Source organism: Brassica rapa, chromosome A08 (assembly GCF_000309985.2).
Source record: "Brassica rapa cultivar Chiifu-401-42 chromosome A08, CAAS_Brap_v3.01, whole genome shotgun sequence".
NCBI lineage: Eukaryota > Viridiplantae > Streptophyta > Magnoliopsida > Brassicales > Brassicaceae > Brassica > Brassica rapa.
This window is the reverse complement of record NC_024802.2, coordinates 12,823,400-12,839,414: the sequence shown is the minus strand read 5'-3', so window position 1 is coordinate 12,839,414 and position 16,015 is coordinate 12,823,400. Positions and strand designations below refer to the sequence as shown.

The window sequence follows — 16,015 nt, the reverse complement described above, 5'->3', positions numbered from 1 at the left end:
CAACGGCATTAGAGCACTTCAGTATGGGCTACCAATAAACTAATGGGCCTTTAGTCGTCATGTAAGCCCATTATAGCTTATCGCACAAGAAAGAAATTCACCTTCGAAGAAGAAACGAAACGAAACACACACAGATCGTTTTGGACTGTAAACCTCATCACTTTCGAAAGTATACTCCGGCCACAAACAATTTGCCGGCGAATTATCTAATTTACATTGCTCCTGTAAAACTCACGAAGAGAGAGAGAGAGAGATCTAAGAAGAGTGAAGTCCCGTTTGGAGGGTGAGATCGAGCTCTGTGTGAGATGAATTCTTAAGAAAGAAAGAAAGAAAGAAGGAAGGAAGATGAGTAAAGAGATGTCGTTTTGGGTACAGCCGAGGTGCCTTCTTGTCCTCGCTGCCCTTACGATCTTCCTCGTCTTAGCGCTCTCACACACCCGTAAAGTAAGTAGGACACTTTCCTCCTCCTCCTCCGACCCAGCTTCTTGTTATTATTACGCTTTTTAATGTGGATCTCTTTCTTTGATCTTTGATAAAAGTAATAATGTCTATGCATTTGGTATTATCCTAAGGAAGCATTATAAACGGATGATGTATGCTAAGGGGCGTAGAATGAGTGTCACATGCTTTGTATTCATCTGATGATTGATTATTGTGTCATGATTAGCCTTCCAATGTTTGTCTCCGCATTGTTGTTAGTTTGCTAATGAGTTCAAAATAACCTTTTTTTTGCGTGCTCTTTTGATATGCTGCTTAGGAGGAGGAGAAGCAAGTCACCGAGGATTGCGAAGTTACACACAGAGTGTTTCTCGATATTGATATCGAAGGCCAGCGCTTAGGTTAAAGGATTCTACAACCTCTCTTCAAATCAAACAGTCTTTAGAGTGTTTCTCTGTTGATTTTGTTTTCTGTGTTTGTAATACTTGCAGGCAGGATAGTTATTGGATTATACGGCAATGTTGTTCCCAAAACTGTAGGTATGTCTTTGTCATCTTCAGGTTACGGTTAAACTGTTTAAATTGTTTTTTCTAATGGTATACTATTTGTTTTTATGCAGAAAATTTCAGAGCGTTATGCACAGGTTTGCTACTTAAATGATTGATTAATGTTTTATCTTGAAAACGTTGGCCTCCTCATCAGTTTCTGAGTAAATGGATCTGGACACTACTTTACTTAGGAGAGAAGGGACAAGCTTCAAGCGGAAAGCCTCTACATTACAAAGGAACACAGTTTCACCGTATAGTTTCTGGATTCGTAGTCCAAGGAGGAGACATCATCCATGGTGATGGAAAAGGCAGCGAGTCAACGTATGGTGGTACCTTCCCTGACGAAAATTTTAAAGTAAAGCATTCACATGCGGGTGCGCACTTGTACTCTCTGTACCAACTTTAGGAAAGTGAGTTGCATGTAAACTCTTGTAGCTAACCAAATCTGTATTATGTTAGGTGTTGTAGCGATGGGTAATACAGGACCTGATTCTAATGGCTCACAGTTCTTTATCACTACTATCAAGGCTACCTGGTACTCTCTCTCCTCTCATTGATAAACCCTCATGCTCTTACACAGAACTGAGTAACTAACAGTATGTGAAATGTGTGGTGGACAGGTTGGAAGGGGAACATGTGGTGTTTGGGAAGGTGATACAAGGGATGGACAATGTGTTCGCCATTGAAGGTGGGGCTGGTACTTACAGTGGCAAACCCAGGAAGAAAGTTGTGATTGCTGATTCTGGAGAGATCCCTCAAGACAAATGGGATGAAGAATGATATGACCCAAAACACACAACCAAAAACTTGCTCATCTGGCTCTGTTCGTGTGAGATCCTCTCTCTCTCTTTTTATTTATAGTTTCGCAGATGTGATGATCTGAATTCTGAACAACTATGCCAATGTAGTTCACAAACGTTGCAATGAGCACTAGAAATGTTATTGGTGATTAATACTTCTTTAATGCCAAATAAGAGAATAAGTAAGGTTCTTTACTGCTTTCGTGTGTGTGTTTTCCTTCCAACTCGAATCTCGTAAAAGTAACCAAAAGGGAGCAGCAACCGCAAACCCCAAACGCGCTCTGTGCCAGAACTGTCTGCGACCGTCTTAACCGCAGAGGAGGTGGAGTTGAAACAGAGCTCAGAGTGTTTCTTGCGCGATTCAGCATAGTTTCATCCTGTCACCACAAACTGAACTTGTCAAATATGAGTTAACAACAGAAATGGGATGGCCTACTTGCAAATGTTACGCAAGCTCAAGATCAAAATTTCAATCATTCATTAAGTGATGAAATTATATTAAAAGCTCTACATTTATCTACATTTCTCAAGTGGTTCTGATAGGTTTCATTCATCATTCGGTTTTGGTTTCTTGTTTCTCAGTGGGTTCCTTAACTGACAAATATGCTCCTGGTGTTCCCATCATCCTCGTTAGAACCAAGAACATTGAATAAATTAATTACTTACAATAAGTACACCACTAGCCCAAAAGAAATAGAATTTCTGCATCAAACTTGCTTTTTATTCTTATGATCTAAAGTAAAGATATAAAAGTACAAAAGCTACGTCTATCACGATCGCTAATGTTCACGTCAACGTGGTTAACGATCTATTTGTTTTTTACTTTAGTAGATGGTGATTAAAGACAGCTTTCCAAAAAGAAAACAAAAATAACAAGTTGAAGACAATATTCGTTTTAACGATCTTATTTGTTTTTTCTTCTTTAATCACAAAAACTTATTATTGTTTTAACTTTATTATGCGTTTTAAGTCAATGTTTTGTTTTGTTTTGTTTTCTCAAGTAAGTTGTTTGCTACATCCATCCATATTACCAATTTATTATGATGATAACATAATTTTGACAAATAAAAAAATGATGATAATACAAGTCTACTTAATTATCTAAATATAGAAGATGCTGCTGAGCCAATCACGTTCAGATTTTTATAATTAAACTTTTTTAAGAATAAAAAGGAAAAAAGAAAAAGAGAATCTCTTTTCAACTCGAAATCGCGATCGTACATCCATGTCTTTTAGCCGACCACTTAAGTGATGACACCTGTATTGTAAAAGTTACTATATAACCAACGGTCCCCCTTTCTCTCTCCCCCCCCCCCCTTCCCATCCATCACTCATCTCAATTTCGGAATCTTAGGGTTTATCTTCAATCTCTCTTCTTAAATCACAAATCGAATTCCTCGGATTGTTGTGAAATTAGGGTTTTGATTGATTTGGGACTTCGAGATTTAACTGGTTTAGCTAGAAAGTGTCGATTTTTAGGGGGTTTCTTGGATCTAATTGCTCGGATTGTTGTGAAATTAGGGTTTTGATCGATTCGGAAGCTCGAGATTTAACTGGTTTAGCTCGAAAGTATTGATTTTTAGGGGTTTTCTTGGATCTCTCTTCTCAATTACAGATCGAATTGCTGTGAAATTAAGAGTTTAGCTAAAAAGTATCGACCTTGGTTGTGATCATTGTGCTCCGTTAATGGAAGACGGCGAGCTCGAGTTCTCGAACCAGGAAGTGTTTTCAACTTCCGACATGAATGGGTTACCTCTTACAAACTGTTCCATGGATACTTTCTTCGACGAGCTTCTCAAGGATTCCAACGCTGCTTGCACCCACACACACACCTGTAACCCCACGGGTCCTGAGAACGCCCACACTCACACCTGCTTCCACGTCCACACCAAGATCCTCCCAGAGGACAGCGACGAGAAGGTCTCCACCGACGACACAGCCGAGTCCTGCGGGAAGAAGGGGGATAACAAGAGGCCTTTGGGGAACAGGGAAGCCGTTAGGAAGTATAGAGAGAAGAAGAAGGCTAAGGCCGCTTCGTTGGAGGACGAGGTGGCGAGGCTCACGGCTGTGAATCACCAGCTTGTGAAGAGGTTGCAGAGTCAGGGGGCCTTGGAAGCTGAGGTCTCGAGGCTCAAGTGTTTGCTTGTGGATTTGAGAGGGAGGATTGATGGGGAGATTGGGTCTTTTCCTTATCAGAAACCTAGTGTTCCTTCTTTCTCACACATGATGATGAATCCTTGTAACGTGGAGTGTGGTGATGAGGTTTATTGCCTTCAGGATGGGTTTGGAGGGAGTAGCCAAGGAGGTGTGTCGATCAATGATGGTTGTGGTTTTGATCAGTTACAACAGTGCGTGGCTAATCACAACTTAGTTGGCAATGGAAACGGATCGTTTAACAGCAGTGCCAATGCATCTGCCTCCAATAAGAGAAAAGGTAGAGACTCTTCTCCATTTAGTTTAGGTAACTGTAAACTGGGATATAGTTTTGTCGATCATTGATTCATTTGGTGGGCTTCATCATTTGTATGACTCGTAGACTCATGCTTTTTTTTGTTTGGTCTTCATTTTAGGTGGGAATAAAGCAGCTTGAACCACCATCAAGCTTGTAACATCTATTTACACCTGGATAGATAATTTATATTCCAAATAAGTTGTAGAGTTCAGCTGCATCATCAGTTTCACTCAGGTTCCCTTTTGCTTTTTTGAAACTCTTTTCATTCCATTGTATCTTGTTGAGTTTTGCGGTGCAAGAAGGATGATTTGTTAATACAAACTGTGGTCCTGCCATTTGTTTCTAAGTTGATTGATATTATGTCTGTGTATGACGAATGAGCAATTGTTTTATTTGCTGAATGGTGTTGGTGTGGTGTTTCATTATAAAAGTTTCACTTCCTGAGATCTCCTACCTTATTTGCTGAATGGTGCACACAGATTGCTTAACAAAATCTTTTGTTGATCTTAATGTCATCTAGACTTCTAGTCTTTTCTTTTCACTTGAACTAATCTCAAAATAGGATTTTGCAATAGGAATCATAGCGCACAGCCATAACGTTGTATATATAGATTTGCTCAAATAAGTTAACAGCAGTTAAAACAGTGGTAGACGCCTTCTGGCAGACCTAAGTTAACAGCATTGCATTCAAAATCTTGTCATCGGCAGTAGCTGAAACACCCCAGAGGCAGATTTTCAAACCTTGTGAGCCCACTCAAAAGATATCCTTCCTAGAAAGGAGCTCCAAGCCAATCCATAACAACCTTGTTCATGTCCCATTAGGCCTTCGCGTACAAGGATGTTTTGATCTTCTGCAAGAAAATGCTCTGCCGTTTATTTTACGCACACACGGCATGCACTGTCTTTCAGGATAACATGTTGATACGAAAGTTTTAGCTGACAAATAAAAATTTGTATTGGACTATTCGTTGGGAGGCCCAGCTCCAGCCACTCCACTATAGTATTATTGATGATGACGACTTTACATGCATAGTTCTAGTAATTAGGCATTCATCCTTCATCCTTGTCAGTTGTATTTTCATAGAAACACAGCCTGGCATTTAATGCAAGTGATACGAAATTAATCCGTGGTCATATATCTATTAACATAATATAAAGATAGACCAGTTATATAACTTAATAACTTATATCCAAAGTGATCATAGTACAGTTCAGAGAAAATACAATTGGCTAACTTCGTGTATATTGATAAATTTATAGCAACGAATACACTATTTCAACGCTTGTGATAGTTAAGGGACAACTATGTGCTCTGCTTGCTACACATGTATCCATGTTCTTTCCTTAACTAATGATTTCTACGTTTATTCATACTTTTCTCTCATTTCATAATCACACATAATTAACAATGAGATGCTTCCTTTAAACAGGTAAATTAGTGACAACTAAACTAATAATCTCACTTCACCATGGCTAATGATTAGATGGCAACCGCAAGCTATCAAATTTGCATTATTTTCCGTCCTAGTCAATTCCACCTAACTATATTATTAGGTGACGTCCAAGAGAAACAAACTAGTGACTTTTTTTAATTCCTGCAATACGACAAATTTTCTTTTAATTTCCTTCCACGATTATTTGAGTAACTTACTATATAGGAAATTGCACCTTATATACATGAAAAAAACTTAAATACACTAACTAACCAAAATTCCCTCCCTCTCTCCTACTTTCTCTTCCTATCTCTCTCTACTCTCTCTCTCAAAATCTAATTTTCATTTTTTTTGGTTATTTGGTAAATAAACCCTTACTATATTGTCATTTGAAAATCATTCTAAAAGACTTAGAAAATCATAGCAGTTTTAATATCTTTTAATAATGTTATAATGCAACTTATTTCATATCATTTTGGCGATTATTATCTCGCAAATTAATATTTATTTTTTTGATAATTTTGATAACCTATTCATCAACATACCGTTTACATTTTAACTCGGTCTTATACATTACAAACCAACATGAACAAACAAACAAAAATCAATTCTCGAAAACACATCGACACAAAAAAAAAAAACAACAAATAAAATCACATAATCACACAACCGGAGGCGTTCTCGTCGCTAAACGCCGTGGTATAACGAACTTCAGTGGAGCTAGCACGTGCGAGCCGCGACACATGTGGATCATACTCGGTGTTCCTAACGTACCCAACCGGAGCTCTATTATCGTAGACACCAGACGCGTAAGGGTGAGCCACAACGTCGTAAGGAACAAAAGGGTAAAGCTCAGCTCTTTTACCGGTCCGGTGAATGATCCGAGCCACCACTCGGTTTGGCTCAACGTAACCAACCACAGTCACTTTCTGAGCATTGGCCTCGATGGTTACATCTCTCACTCCTTTCATTCCTTCTAAGGCTCTTCTCACTTTCCTCTCGCACCCTTCACAGTCTATCAAAACCCTCACATTCACCGTCTAATGTCCACCATCATATATTAAAAAGTTGTGGTTATGTAAAACGTAATTATATATATGGGTCGAGTTTGTTACCTGTAGACTTTTGTGTCTCTTGGAGCTACCATGGGAGGAGCAATCAAAGTATTCAGAGACGTGATCAAGAACACCCATTTTTTTCTTTGCTTTCTAGATTTCTTCTTTTGGGTTGAGAGAAGAAAAAAAATTAGATATAAACTTTTGAAGTCTGGAGATAAATTCAATATGATTTTTTTCTGGTTGGTTGAGTGAACACAAAAATGAATTTTAAATTTTGAAAATACGACCAACCAAACTATTTTTCTTTGTGCAACTCTATAAGTAGTTTTCGACCATATGTTTATATATGTCTATATGTGTTGGTATTTGGCATCAACTTTGGTGACTTGGGTGTGAGTTTGACTACCGAACAATAAGAAAAGCCAATACAGCTATATAATTCTTGGTGTGCATTATTAATCTTCTTATAAAGAAGAGTTTAATCTATATAGGTCGCTTTTCTAATATATGCACCGCACCACCTAACAATAATTAATCTTGACAGACATTTGCAGAATAATTCATGCTTGCTATTGATCGATATAAGGACTTCTTAAAATATCTTTGTACGCAATTATTTAAAAGCTGACTAATTAAACTAAACAATTAGATAAATGATCATTAATTTGGGATTGGAAGTTGGAATCTTTTAAGATAGACTCGTGTTACGTGCACAAACGAAAATATGTCTCATTTCAGTGCCGTCTCTGGGGTCTTTTCAAAACAATTAACACTATATTTTAGTGATATAATAAAGTAGTTTTAAAAGTTTATATTTCTATATATATATATATATATATATATATATATATACGTCTCTTTTAAATTTATAAGTTCTAAATTTAATATTATATCTAAAATTTTGAAGTTTTAAACTACAATTTATATATTTATTATTAAAAAATTCTAAATTTTTACATTTTTAGATTTGAGCCCTATTGTACCACTCTACTTGTTCATGCTATTAAACGGCTATATCTCTCAGCATCACTTTTTATTTTATTTTTGAAAACTTAACATCGTATTTGTTGTTATGGTTTTTGAATTGATATCTTAAGAGAAATATTGATTTTGTTTTCTTTCTACCTACTGCAAATAAGACTTTATGAAACAAACATCACGTAACACGTTAATTCTAACGATAATTAATTACAGTAGTACCCTCAATGTATTGAATATATCTAATTGTCATTATTAAAAAAAATATTTTTTTGTTTTTTATTTTTTTAATTTAGGTTCCTTTTTCTTCATACTTTTCAAATAACCTTATAATTTAAAAAACATTTATAAATTTTAAAAACAAACAAAACAATTTAAATAACATAAACTATGATATCGTCGCTTTAACCTGAGCTCATAAACTTACGACACTTTAGGGTTTTTGATCCCATTGTTTCATCTTCTTCCTCACAATCCAAGAATCCTCCAGTTACAGATCCATTTTATTAAAGTCGTTCTTGGATCCATCATCCACGATGTATCTTTAATGCGAACTTTGCTCTTGGTAGGTGGTGGAACTTCAAGTATAAAAAGGTTAGCAGTTCTGCTCTCTAAATCATCTTACCAAATCCACTTATTTCATGAACTCATGTCTGTTGATATGCTCTTGCTTGATACGAAGGTGATTCCGTTTTTAAATTTCTGATTACAATGATATTGATTCTTTTGGTGACATTCAATAAGAATTTCTTTGAGCATATATGATCTGTTTCTTAATTTTGGCAAATTATGTGGGATGTAACGATTCTTGATGGTAGTAGGAGCAAGCAAAGCTTCAGATTTGCGGACACCCCTGTTTCGCTCCTATTCGAAGAGGTCTCTGAGAGCAGAAACTTTATCCACAAGGAGCTGTTCCGTTTTCAAGGTTACGAGGAGTTAATGTCAGTAGCTAATACCAACTCCGAGTTACCTGGTTTGTTTAATTCACCACGTTCCAACTCCATCTTCTTAATCCTTGATAATCATTTCATACACACCCATAATTCCATATGTTTTATTCCAGATATTTTGGTAAGTTATGGGTTTTACTTCCACTTTCAAGAAGAAACACAAAAGACTCCGCCAATTATGGCCAACCTCTGCATCCAGAGCTCATACCAAACTATTCATTTCATGTTGTTAAACTCTTTACGATGACTTCTGCTTCACATCATTGTATTCATTTCTTGACTCCTCCACAGGTAGGTGATGACAATCCCAGCCATGATATGCCAGGAGCTGGAGCTGTAACAACAGACCCTTCTCAAAGTGTTGAAAGAGGTATTCATGACAACAGCAACAGACCCAGTAACCATGTGATGGTGGAAAGCCTCCCAGGAGATGTTACCGAACAAAACGACACCCCTGTTTCATCTGACATGTCTTCTGCGGAGTCCCTCGAGGCAGATGGTGTTCACTCTGCGAAGAAGCCACACCATGGTTAAGCTTCAGATTATTGGAGTCCAATTCAAATTAGCTCAATCTCACGACTGCTTTCTTAACCAGTTTTTTAATATTTCATAAACCGGATAAGTATCACTCGAGCTATTTTCCTCAGTGTTTTAACTTTAAATGTATTTCCTCTTCTTTATGAACTCTGCAGCTTCAACGAAGCTATGTTTGCTTCCGTTTAAAATTATTTTAAACCTTAGAACTGGTTTGATACCCCGTCGTTAAGAGCATTTTGTTAACTTAAAATATTATGTCTACTCCAAGGATTCTATTTTTAGTTATGATTTTAAATTGTGGTCATCGTACTGGCTGGTTAGAGTGGACAAGATTATTCAAAACAGCTGACAAAAAAAAATTATTCAACCCCTTCTGATCATGTCACATACATAAATATTCCGTACTCTTCATCGAATATTATCCATAGGTCATAACAAAAAGTGAGATCAAACCACTCAAGTAAAGTTCCACCTCGAAACTGTTTAAGCCATCATGCGGATTTTTTTAAGAAAGCAAACATCTATGGTAAACTTGATTCCAGACTTAAAGCGCTGCTAATGATTACATTAAACATCACACTTTCTGTGAATAAAATATATATTCTGGAGAACAGTTTAGAGTTAAGAATCCTCTGTTTCATGCATGTGTAGCTTAATTACAGTTACTCCATGGTCACAACAATGTTAAAGGAGTCCCAACAGTTACCGTTACAAAATAAAACCCCTACAGACATTCATTAGTCATAGCTTTCACTGGAACTGCATAACCTTTTCGCCGCACCAAGTTAACAATAGGACAAAAAGCATAGACTTACTAATAGAGCATTGTGACAAAGAATATCACATCGTGCTTTGTTGAACGCAAAGATGCTGAAATGGCTTTATCATGAACTAAAGAAAAATCAGAGTAAGAAGCTGAAAAAATCAGGTGTTAGCTTTTTTGGGTTAGATTTGGTTGAAAATAGACTTTGGTTTGGTTAAAAGTGATTGAATATTATTTGGTAGATAGTAAACCGACTAAAAACGTAATCTATGGATTATTAAATTTTAACTACTAATCATGGAGAAATGAGTTTGTGATTTTTAATTTGGTAAGAAATAAATTCATTAGTTTCATCTAACAGTAGGTGGATATTTGATTATATATGATAACTATTCGTGGAATATAGCATATTTTCCTTATCTAGACCAAAATTTTAATACAATATAATCCATAAATTATATAATTAATTGCACAATGTCAACTAAATAAGTTTATAACATCAATGTATTTGCAAAAAAAATAACTTAACTAAAACACATAATATAATTCAAAATATTATGAAATTAGAGAACAAAATAATTCTTTTGCAAAAAAAAAAACAATACAAACAAAAGTAATGTGCATAATGATGGAAAAGTACATCCACAAATTAACTTATAATTAAAACAGTGATCTCCAGAAATTAATTTCTTATTATGAAAATGAATCAATAATATTTATTTTGAAAATCAAAATCCTTTATTCAGATAACATATTTTAATTGATGTTCAAATATAATGAATAAAAAAAAATTCAAGTAACACATGAATATTAATTTTATTATCTGTGTGAAATATATTAATAAAATATCTAATATTACATGAATAATACTATAAGTAATTATACATTTTAAATCAGATAAAGTTTCAACAATAATCTATCGTAAAATTTAGTAAATTTATAATCAAAACAATAAATTTTAAGAAATTAAAATTTAAAATTTATATTATGAAAATTAATGAGTAACATTTTTGTCAACTAATCAGTAACATTTATTTTCAAAATCATAATCATTTATATAAAAAAAATGGTTTACTTGATTTTCAAATATAATAAATATAAAAAGTTATATCAAGCATGTATATTTTCTATTATCTGGGTCAAATATATTAATTAAATATCTAATATTACATAAATAATTTTATAATTAATTATACATTTTAACTCAAACAAAATTTTGATAATAATCTACTGCAAAAACTAAACTTAGTAAAAACATTTGATAGTGTTCCAAAAAAAAGTAAGAACATTTGATAATCCACTAAAGTATATAAAATTAAACAAAAAGTAGGTGAATTTATTTACAAGTTTGTTTCTTTTCTACTAACAGGAATGATGATGTAATGTCACATACAATTCTTAATATATAATTAAACATAGATTACTTAACAAAAAAAATTATCTGAAAAAAATAATAAGTAATATTTATTTTTTTTTAAAAATAACTAATTTTTTAGATAACATGGTTTATTTAGTGTTCAAATAAAATAACATGTATAAAATCTAACTAATATGTATATTTTAAAATAATAACATTATATATAAAAATATTTATTCTAGCTACTTAAATTATTTGTTAATTTTTATCCCGTTTGTAAGTCAGACCGATCCTAGTTTAAAATAAAGGTTGGTTAGTTGTTACTGCTCCAATGTGAACGAGATATGTGATATGACATAAGGATTTTTATTTCATAAGAGTGAAAATGTATGTCACCATGTTTCACAACCTGATAACGTGTGTTGAAATATATGTCACCATCCGGATTCTGTGACTACATAATGCTTGTTATAGTTTTTTTTTTTTTTTTTGTCACAGTATGCTTGTTATCTATACTATACTAAAAAGGGGATATAAGCCATGGAGAGGGTGTCCACATAGGATAGAAAAATCAACCAATCAGAGAATCCAAAATTGCCATGTCATCTCATTTATTTTTCGTAAAAAATAAAAAAACAATGCAAAGGTGAGAATCGAACCCGGGTTAGTATGATATATATAGGACATTTACCACTAAGCCATTGAAACTTTATTGGACACATATACAAGAACCACTAAGTATATAATCACAAACTCTTATGTACATTTACAATAATATGAATTCAACTTTCAAAACTCTGATACTTTGTTTTGTAAAAAAAAAATAAGTAAGTGACTAAGCTAATATATTCTTAGAAAGTGTGAGAACGTTGACAAATATGAAAAAACATAGATTTTTGTTTTCGTGACAAAGTTAAGAATTTTGTAAAAGTAAGTTTAACATATAAATTTTCGTGACAAATTTGAAAAAGCATAGATTTTTGTAAAATTTTGACAAAACAACTCATAACATACTTCTTTAATGTCTTAATAAAATATTATTTAAGGATGCAATAATTAAATATATTAATTCAATAAATTTTGTAATTTATAGACAAAACAATAACACAACAAATTTTGAAACATTTGTTTAAGCTATCGATTTTTTTTCATGAGAATCCAACTAAACAAGATAAAAAAATAATTAGATTTACAAATATTTAATTACCATTTTATTCAATTTTGATTAATTTCAAATTGTCATAATGTATCTTTTTGAAGTTACAAATATGAAAAAGCATAGATTTTTGTACAATTTGACAAAACAACTCAAAACATATTTTTCTAATGTCTTAATAAAATATTATTTAAGGATGCAATAATTAAATATATTAATTCAATAAATTTTATAATTTATAGACAAAACATTACCACAACAAATTTTCAAACATTTGTTTAACCAATCGATTTTTTTTCATGAGAATCCAACTAAACAATTAGATTTACAAATATTTAATTACCATTTTATTCAATTTTGATTCATTTTAAATTGTAATAATGTATCTTTTTGAAGTTACAAAAAAATAATGTTCTTTCTTTATTACACTAGCATTATATATAGATTCTATATACACAAATAAATATAATATAACAACATAAGCTTGCTTTCCCCGATTCATATGAAAACTTTTTAAGTTATCCACCAAAGCAAATTAATTAAATCAATGAAATTGTTAAAATACAGCAAATTAATATATAATTTTATTTTAAATTAAATTATTTAAAAAATGTATTTTCGTTAAAACAAAATAATAAATAAGTAAAACTGATTTGATGGTAATTTTTATGATATATATATATATATATATATCAATTCTGTGAAAGAAATAGAAGCTTAATATGAAAAAAATCTTAAATACAAAAACCTCTAAAAATTAAAAAAAAAACTAATAAATTAAACTATGATATCACTTAAAAGCTTCTTAGACCATATTAATAAAATATTTAAGCGATAATTAGACAAATTTGATTTTTTTTCCAGCAAAAAGTTTATTATTAATTAGCATCAATTATTTCAAGATGTTTAAGAAATGGTGGACAAAAAAATAGGATAGACATTAATGATAACTATGAATAGTACTTTGTGATGCAGACTTAGATAACATATCTGCACATCCATTTTCAGTCATTTTTTATGCCTAAATTCAATTTCTTCAGAGTAGTTAATCCACAAGTAGATCGTATGAGATATTGTTTTGATATGTAGATTTGTTTTTTCAATGTTAAGAAGATTGATAATTGTAAAAATATCTCCTTCGTTTATGATATGTCTATAACCGAGTCTCCAATATGAGACAAGTTTGTTTAAAAAGTAAATAATTTTATTTTCTTATATTATATAATCAATATATATTATTTACTGATAATAAAAATATAGTTATTCATCTATCACAAATATCTATGCAAATATGTGAACCAAGTACAACAATCAAACAACATAATGATTTTCACAAAGAAAATTTAAAAAATATATTTATGTTATGTAGTCATATTTTATATTTTTTAAATAATGTAATACAATATTATACATTATTTTTTTAGAATTGAGAAATACATATATCAGTTAGACAAATTAAGCGATAATTAGACAAATTTGATTTTTATTTTGTGAACAAAAAGTTTATTATTAATTAGCACTACTTATTTCAAGATGTTTAAGAAATGATGGACAAAAAAATAGGATGGACATAAATGATATATGAACTATAAATAGTTTTTTGTAAAGCTGACTTAGATAACACATATGCACATCCATTTCCAGTCCTTTTTGATACATAAATTCAATTTCTTCAGAGCAGTTATTCTACAAAGAGATCGTATGAATTTTGATATTCAGATTTGTTTCTTGATTGTTAAGAAGATTGATAAGTGTAAAAATGTTTCATTCGAATATGATATGTCTATAACCGAGTCTCCAACATGAGACAAGTTTGTTAAAAAGTAAATAATTCTATTTTTCTGATATTATATAATAAATATATATTATTTACTCATAATAAAAATATAGTTATTCATCTATCACAAATATCTATGGAAATATGTGAATTAAGTACAACAATCAAACAACATAATGATTTCCACAAAGAAAATATAAAAAATATATTTATGTTATGTAGTCTTATTTTTTATTCTTTAAATAATATAATACAATATTATACATTATTTTTTAGAATTAAGAAATACATATAATATCTTATCCGCGCGTAGCGCGGTTAAAAAATCAAGTTATTAGATAAAGATAGCAAAACAAGCCAAAAATATATCGTCATGGTAATAATGGGTCCTTAGAACTTACAGATGGAAAACCATGGCCCATTACATTCTTTCTTTAAGGCCCACTACAATCTTATTTTACGAGAGAGTATTTATATTTCATATTTATCCAAATATAATTTCAACTAGGATAAGATCCGCGCCTTGCGCGGAATTAAGTTATTATTTTTATTATATTTTGGAGAATGAAACAATAGTTTGGCTTCATTTGGATTACGGGTGTTCAATCCGGATATCGGGTTGGTTTTGGTTCGGTTCGGTTTTTTTCGGTATTTGGTTAGTAAAATATAACTACTATTCTAAATCCATATTTACTTTGACTTTAGTCTTTCACATACTTTTGAAAGATTTAAACTGGACGACTAAATTGATCGGCCAATCTTATTGCTTTAAATCATTAGTGTTTATATATATATATATTATTTAGTTTGAATATTTATTAAATAAAAATTCATATGCGTTATATTTTATGATCATTTGTAACTTATTATAACAAAAAAATAATCTATTGATCACAAAATTTTCAGAGTGGGAATATTCAAATTTCTAAATAATATATAGACGTTTTGAAAAATTCAAATATAACATATAAGAAAAAATATAAACGTTTTTATTATAAATTTAATGTGATTTTTTAATATCTTTCAATAATATAAAATAAAAAAAAAAGAACTAAGATACCAAAATTGTTATCAAATATTTATTATTCATAATAATTAATTTCATATATACGTTAATCATATTAGGTAATTTCGTAGCTTCTAATTAAGGAAAGTGCAAAAAACATTTTGGTAGATTATTTATCAATTCGATAGTTAGTTTAATAAAAATATAATGTAAGTTAAGATGGACAAACCTATTTTTCTAAAAATAGTATATTTTATATAGTCATTTATTAAATGAGAATTTATAATCATACAGCTCTATGATCATTCATATCATTTTATAACTGAATATTTAAATCATCGATAACAAAAATTTTCAATGTGAAATCTTTAATAAATTTATAATTTATAAATATTTTTGAAAATTCATTGAAAGTTTTAATATTAAAATATTTATGTAATCTTATGGTATATAGTATAATCTATATATATATATAAATATATATGTTTTATTATTAAATGATATTTTTTACTCATATGGTTTTAAAATAATGTGTATCTTCTTATAATATTAAGTAAAAGTTCATATTAATACAATTTTATGATCATTTGTAACTTATTATGACAAAAAAATAATCTATTGATCACAAAATTTTCAGAGTGAGGATCTTCAAATTTCTAATAATTTATAGACGTTTTGAAAAATTCAAAATATAACATATAAGAAAAATTATAAATGTTTTTATTATATATTTAATGTGATTTTTAATTATATTTTAATAAT

The 16,015-nt window shown here is 31.1% G+C and overlaps 4 protein-coding genes across 8 annotated transcripts; 3 read left to right on the top strand and 1 right to left on the bottom strand.

Annotated features, from left to right (window-relative positions):
* The first annotated feature begins 114 nt into the window (after nt 1-114).
* LOC103834378 (peptidyl-prolyl cis-trans isomerase CYP21-1) lies at nt 115-1,981 on the top strand. Its single transcript, XM_009110443.3, has 7 exons — nt 115-444; nt 758-839; nt 930-977; nt 1,058-1,081; nt 1,178-1,360; nt 1,446-1,521; nt 1,607-1,981. The coding sequence occupies exons 1-7, from the start codon at nt 346-348 to the stop codon at nt 1,764-1,766; spliced, it is 672 nt and encodes a 223-aa protein (XP_009108691.1). The 5' UTR covers nt 115-345; the 3' UTR covers nt 1,767-1,981.
* Nucleotides 1,982-3,085: 1,104 nt separating this feature from the next.
* LOC103834377 (basic leucine zipper 19) lies at nt 3,086-4,639 on the top strand. The gene is made up of 3 exons (XM_033278174.1): nt 3,086-3,358; nt 3,467-4,220; nt 4,357-4,639. The coding sequence occupies exons 2-3, from the start codon at nt 3,473-3,475 to the stop codon at nt 4,374-4,376; spliced, it is 768 nt and encodes a 255-aa protein (XP_033134065.1). The 5' UTR covers nt 3,086-3,358; nt 3,467-3,472; the 3' UTR covers nt 4,377-4,639.
* A 1,529-nt stretch (nt 4,640-6,168) lies between these two features.
* On the bottom strand, nt 6,169-7,116 carry LOC103834376 (heavy metal-associated isoprenylated plant protein 25). Its single transcript, XM_009110441.3, has 2 exons — nt 6,787-7,116; nt 6,169-6,711 (listed from the first exon to the last, which is right to left on the bottom strand). Exons 1-2 carry the CDS (start codon nt 6,862-6,864, stop codon nt 6,325-6,327), a joined length of 465 nt encoding a protein of 154 aa, XP_009108689.1. The 5' UTR covers nt 6,865-7,116; the 3' UTR covers nt 6,169-6,324.
* Nucleotides 7,117-7,399: 283 nt separating this feature from the next.
* On the top strand, nt 7,400-10,570 carry LOC103834375. 5 transcript variants are annotated; one of them, XM_033278178.1, is made up of 5 exons: nt 7,400-8,246; nt 8,348-8,389; nt 8,529-8,648; nt 8,771-8,860; nt 8,945-10,570. In XM_033278178.1, exons 2-5 carry the CDS (start codon nt 8,349-8,351, stop codon nt 9,189-9,191), a joined length of 498 nt encoding a protein of 165 aa, XP_033134069.1. In that variant the 5' UTR covers nt 7,400-8,246; nt 8,348; the 3' UTR covers nt 9,192-10,570. The 5 variants fall into 5 exon arrangements, with proteins under 5 accessions (XP_033134069.1, XP_033134070.1, XP_033134067.1 ...); XM_033278179.1 differs by having other exon boundaries at nt 8,529-8,680; nt 8,771-8,778; nt 8,949-10,570; XM_033278176.1 differs by having other exon boundaries at nt 8,771-10,570.
* Nucleotides 10,571-16,015: the final 5,445 nt, after the last annotated feature.